Source organism: Teleopsis dalmanni, chromosome 2 (genome assembly GCF_002237135.1).
Source record: "Teleopsis dalmanni isolate 2A chromosome 2, ASM223713v2, whole genome shotgun sequence".
Lineage (NCBI taxonomy): Eukaryota > Metazoa > Arthropoda > Insecta > Diptera > Diopsidae > Teleopsis > Teleopsis dalmanni.
Genome location: NC_051847.1, coordinates 218,974,798 through 218,980,655, shown reverse-complemented (window position 1 = coordinate 218,980,655; position 5,858 = coordinate 218,974,798). Strand labels below are relative to the sequence as shown.

At 30.5% G+C, this 5,858-nt stretch overlaps 2 protein-coding genes across 2 annotated transcripts in view; one reads left to right on the top strand and one right to left on the bottom strand.

Moving 5' to 3' along the window:
* LOC119676774 (tyrosine-protein phosphatase 99A-like) overlaps positions 1-5,858 on the top strand; it is a gene marked incomplete at its 5' end in the record, with an annotated part of 569,905 nt that overhangs the window by 476,116 nt on the left and 87,931 nt on the right. The gene's annotated exons all lie outside the window — the stretch shown is intronic.
* Positions 1,095-4,805, bottom strand: LOC119680881 (ras GTPase-activating protein-binding protein 1-like). Its single transcript, XM_038093893.1, has 3 exons — positions 3,064-4,805; positions 2,744-2,994; positions 1,095-1,639 (listed from the first exon to the last, which is right to left on the bottom strand). The coding sequence occupies exons 1-3, from the start codon at positions 4,685-4,687 to the stop codon at positions 1,232-1,234; spliced, it is 2,283 nt and encodes a 760-aa protein (XP_037949821.1). The 5' UTR covers positions 4,688-4,805; the 3' UTR covers positions 1,095-1,231.

Here is a 5,858-nt window from a genome sequence, read left to right as displayed (position 1 = left end):
ATTTAAAACATATAACATATATAACTTTTCATTTTACATTTATGCTGATAAAAACACTAGTTCGACATTTTTTTTTTATTTTAATTTGTAGTTTTTCCATTTTTTTTTTATTTTTTTCTTTTTTCGCTTTTTTTTATAAACATACGAACTTTTTAATTTTACAAGTCTTTCTTTTGCTTTTTTATTGCATTTTTGTTTTAATTTCTTTAATATATATATATATATATATATGTATATATTTAGTTTTAATTATGTTTAATTTAAACAGATTTTACGGTTTTCTTCATTAACTCGAATTTAAGCTATAAAAATGTTTATTTATTTGGGAAGTTATGTTTTTTTTTTGTTTTGTTTTATGAATTATATATAAAACTAGTAGAAAAATAAAAGAAATAAATAAAATATAATATAATATATTTTTATAAAGAAACAAAAACAAAAAATGTTTTAACTTCATTTTTGACTTGTTAGTAAAAAGATAGATAAAATAAAAGCCATTTTCACATTAATTGAAATTTAATTAAAAAATAAAATACAGTAAAACTATTTTTAAACATAAAAACAGTTTTACTGTAATACGATTTCAGTTTTTATGTCACTCTCACACAATTTTTCACACATTTTTTTTTAAATTTTTTTTCAATATTTATACAGACTTCATATATATTTATAATTTATACAAAAGAAAAAATTTAATAAAAATAAATTTTTTTAAAATAAATTAACAATTATTAACAAAATTCGAAGTACAAATCGCGCTCCAAGGCACAAACAGTAGCACATTTGTCTTGTATTCCAAAACGGTTATATTCCGAACGGTTATAATATGTTTAATATAATACATAAAAATATAGTTTTAAATAATAAATTAACACCGCACAAGTTAATTCTAGTTGAAATACAAATACATAATTGCTAACCGTAACCGGAGCACAATTTTTACGATTTTCAAAATAAAAAAACAAGAATATTTAAAAAAGTATTTAACACAATAAATCAGAATTTAAATGAAATTAGTAAGTAAAGTTAAAAAAAAAAAATAATTAAAAATTACAAAAACAAATCATAGTTTTTTAATAAAACTAAAAATAAATTTTTTAATTATTATTACATATAATATATTATTCTACTGTTGTCTAGGCGGTGTTGTTGTTGTAGTTACAGCTTGATTACCTGCTGTATAGCGTAGCTGGTGGTGTGTTGGTTGCGTATGAAAGAGATATATTAATGGTTAGCGCCGTCCACCATAACTGCCACCAACTGTTTGCGCATTGTTATTGCTACCGCCACGTATTTGTTGACCACCACCGCTGTTATTAGTTGGACCACTGCGACTGTCGTTACGATTAAAAGTACCGCCAATGCGTGGTGCACCACCGGTCGATCCTCCACGTTGCATATTATTATTGCCGGAATTGTTGTTACGCATCATGCCACCACCGCCGCCAGCGGAATTGGATAGTGAACGTGATGGAGGACCACCACCTAAATTGTTACGTTGCGAATTACCATTATTATTATTCATGTTGTTACCCATGCCTTGTCTTGGCATATCATTTTGACGGGAACGAGGTTTTTTCTCTTCAACATTGAGTTTTTGACGATCAGACGAAGTAGAATTTTCCGGGAAATACAATGGCTACAAATATATTTTAAAAATATATGTTATTATATTATACATAGTATATTATATATTTTTACTTTACATAATATATATTTAATGAAAGATTTAATCTATTTAAAGATAGACAGTTTATAAATATTATATAGAGATGTCATATATGTTCATATATATTTTATGAAGAATTTAATTGATTTAAAGATAGACAGCTGTTAAATATTATCTATTATATTATATTATAATATTATAAATATTATATGTCTATTTCAATTTATTTCAATATCTCATTTTAAATAAATTATTATTTTATTGACCAAAAAATTTTTTTCTTAAACAAGCCACCTGTTTTTTTTTTTTTAAAAACCTACTACGTTCCTAGAACTTAGTTTCTAGAAGTAATTAGAAAAGGACTGCGACGAGAGAGCATAAAACATACGTTGAAAAACCGATTTCAGCTACTGCTTTAGTATTTAATTTGTTGGCGTTCATAATATTATTCCAAATGTTAATTGTTTGCATCATATTAAAGTATACTTTATAGACTAATAATGATACTGACTGTATATAATACTAATTATATAAATCATATACTCTGAAGATAGACTATAGTTAACATATCGGTAATAATAAAATATTTTTTAAAACTAATTTAAAAAGTTGTGTATTATTTATTATTGACTTCATTCATCCTTACAAACATATAGAAATAAAATTTGTTTATTAAAACATTCACTCTCGGATTAACTAATACCTGACCTGATATAATGAATCCACTGAATAATGAACAATCAAGTACTTGTAAATAACAAACTCATACAAAATGTTCTCTATAAATAACGAATGTTGCGCATCAAATGCTTTTGAAAAAACAAAAACCTTGAAATTATAACTTTCCTCATATCGACAATCTACTGTAAATAATAATACATAATATATAACTTCATAATATAGAGTTATACACAATAATATATAAATATTGAACATATAAATTATAATATATAGCTTCATAATACAGAGTTATACACAATAATATATAATCAATCATAATAATATACATATAGTAATACATAATAATGCATTAACAATTTCACATATCTTATCTCTCAATATCTTAATACTTACACAATTATTCAGACAATTCTGAACAGAGCTTGGGTCCTCATAGGTTATAAAACCATAGTTAAGGGGATTTCTTACACCTGGAGCGAGTTTTCCGCCAGCCTTCGATAGTATTCTCAATTCCAAAACTGTACCGAATCGTTCGAAAAGAGCTTTGATTTCCTCATCAGAAGCGTGGTGCGGTATGTTGCCTAAGAACAATTGATGATTATCGCCAAACTGTTGAGCATTACTTGTTCTACGCTGTTCAAAATCTGAAAACACATAATTTATTTTATATATTTACTTATTATTGTTTAATAAATTTAATTAATATTATATACCTTTATTCATTCTTCCAGCATTATTTCTTTGAGGCAAAGGTCCGCTACCCTGCTGTGATGACGACCCAAAACTGTTATTATCCGAGCGTAAAGATGAATTGTCATTATTGCGATTACTATATGTGGACATTGAGTTATTTGAGTTTGAAAATTGAATTGAAATCATGGAGTTAGGCTGGTAGTTGTTATTTACAGATTGTTGTTGTTGCTGCTGATGCTGTTGCTGTTGAAGCTGTTGTTGTTGTTGAAAAGCTGCATTTACAAAACCACTGGGTGAAGACGAAGTTGATTTGAAGAGATTTGCATAAGTTTTGGGCTCATTTTGTTGCTGCTTAGCGGCTTCATATTTCTCTTGTTGTTGTTGTTCATTTATGGTCTTAAAATCATCAACAACGGGAGCTGGTTCCGTATTTCGCACATTAACTTCACTGTTGCTAATTGTTGAATTGACATTGTTTGAATTTAATGACTCATCGATATCAACACTTACTGCACCACTTTGCTGAGGACTTTGGGATTGTAATAGTGATTGTTGTTGTAATATTGGTTGTTGTTGCTGCTGCTGTTGTAATGCTTGCGGCTGCTGTTGCTGCAACAGTTGTTGTTGCATATGTGATGACTGCTGTTGAAAGCCTTGCAACGTGTTTTGAGGTAAAACAGCAGCACCTGCAGCAGCACTTGCCACGGGGACAGCAGCAACACCAGTTGGAGTTTGTGCTGTAATGACAGTCGGTGCAGCATTAGTGGACTGTACAACAGGCGAACTACCACTATGAGCAGCAATTGTTGGTTGAGCGGAATTTTGCTGTTGAATGCTTGGTAACAAATCATCATGCGCCATTACACCGTTTAATTGGTTAACTGGTGTTGATTGCAATTGCTGTGGTGGTGGAACACCGGGAGTGCCAGCTGGCGCATATGGTGTACCCATTGGTACAGCTGCAGGTTGTGGTGCAGCAGCTAGAACAATACCAGCAGCTGGGCGGCCTGCCGTTGGTGGCATCGGATAATAAATCGTTTGCTGTTGAGGAGTAGCTGCTTGTGATTGTTGTTGCGGTATTACAGCGGTATTAGCAGCGACAACTTGAGCTGGAAGTGTCTGTTGTTGTTCAGCCACAACAGCAGCATTAACCTGATTTTGTGGTTCATTAGCTGTTACTGTTACCGTTTGCTCATGATCATCATCATTTTCCGAACGTGACTCACCATCATTGTCGTCATCTGAATACATATCCTGATATCTAAAGATGTCATTATGGACGTAGTATTTTTTCGGCGATTGGGCGGCTAAAACAAAAGTTTGTGTAAAACGACGCATCGGTTGTCCATCATTCGATAATTCTCCAGTCACTTGCACAACAACACCATTGCCGAGGGTAGCCTGCGCATCAACTTGACTTATCTTAGCATGACAATCATGAAAGTTCAACTGTTGAATGCGACTGTGGATGTTTTTCTGTCCAATTACCAATGTTGATTCACCATGAATAAACGAAGAATTATTATTATAAAAACGATGCAAATGATTGGGTGCCTTGTTAAGCAGGGTATAGTATTGGCGTACAAATTCACGTCCAACCGATTGTGGTGATGGTTGTTGAGGTTGAGTTGCATCCATTACCATTGCGTTCTTTTACTTTTAATTGGGCCGCAGCTTCGGTATATTGTTTAAATAATGAATTCAATGTTTTGGCAATTGATAAGCGTGTATGCGGATATAAATTTATATAACTGGTGATACTAAAAAATTAAAATATATACATTTTATTAGAACAGTAAAAAAGTTTATGTTTTGTATGTTTTGGAATAGAAATTCATAAGTAAATTAAAATGTAATTTATAATTTTAACAATATTTATTTATTTTTAATTTAATTTAAAATTGTCACAAAAAAATTGTATATTATGGTTCTACAACTAGATGGCGCTAGATGCCACGTCGAAACAAATCTTAATAAGACAAGAGCTTCAAGAGAATTTTTGTCATTAATTAAATAGCATTGATTGTATATTGTTTATTGAAATTTAACTTTAAAGAATATTTTACAATTTTTTATTATTATAATTTTTCATTTTATGCTGTTAAAACAGATAACAGCGTAGCTTGTGTGATCGAAATTTACAACACCAAAACGTATGGGGATTTGAAAATAAAATCGTATAGGTTAACATAGTAAGGCTGTTCCACGAACTACACGTAGTAACTTTGAGTAACACTGTGTATACACAAGTGCGTTTCACCAGCAAATATTCGAGTTAATGAGAGCATCTGAGGGACCGTAACCTCCCTGTATTTGTATTATTTATTTGCGCGGCACTAGTGTTGGTTATATAAAACAATTTAAGTAACTAACATTTCCTACACTAACATATAAACAATTCCATCTAAAGCATAAGGATTTCCAATATCTCAACTTTGGACTCCTCAGAATACAACAATTATACGAAATTGAGTGCTCCAATATTCATTAGTATTGCCATGAGTTGCTGTTACTTGTCGTTGCAGGCGAGTACATCAAGATCGTAAACCTTATATTACTTAGTCATTTATATGATGAAGTAGTAAAGTAATAAACCTGCTAATTGCGTACTACCAGAAGTATATGTTAAACAGTTTTGAAAGGACAAGTAATACTATTTTTCAAATCAATGCAATGCTACTAATTCTAAACACCATTTAATTGTTTTAAATAATTTAATTGTTTGAGTAGATGTCAACTACATAAGGATATAATAAAGAAGTATCACCAGCGACCAGTGGAAAAAGCTAGCTCAATTGTGGAATAGTTTCGTTTT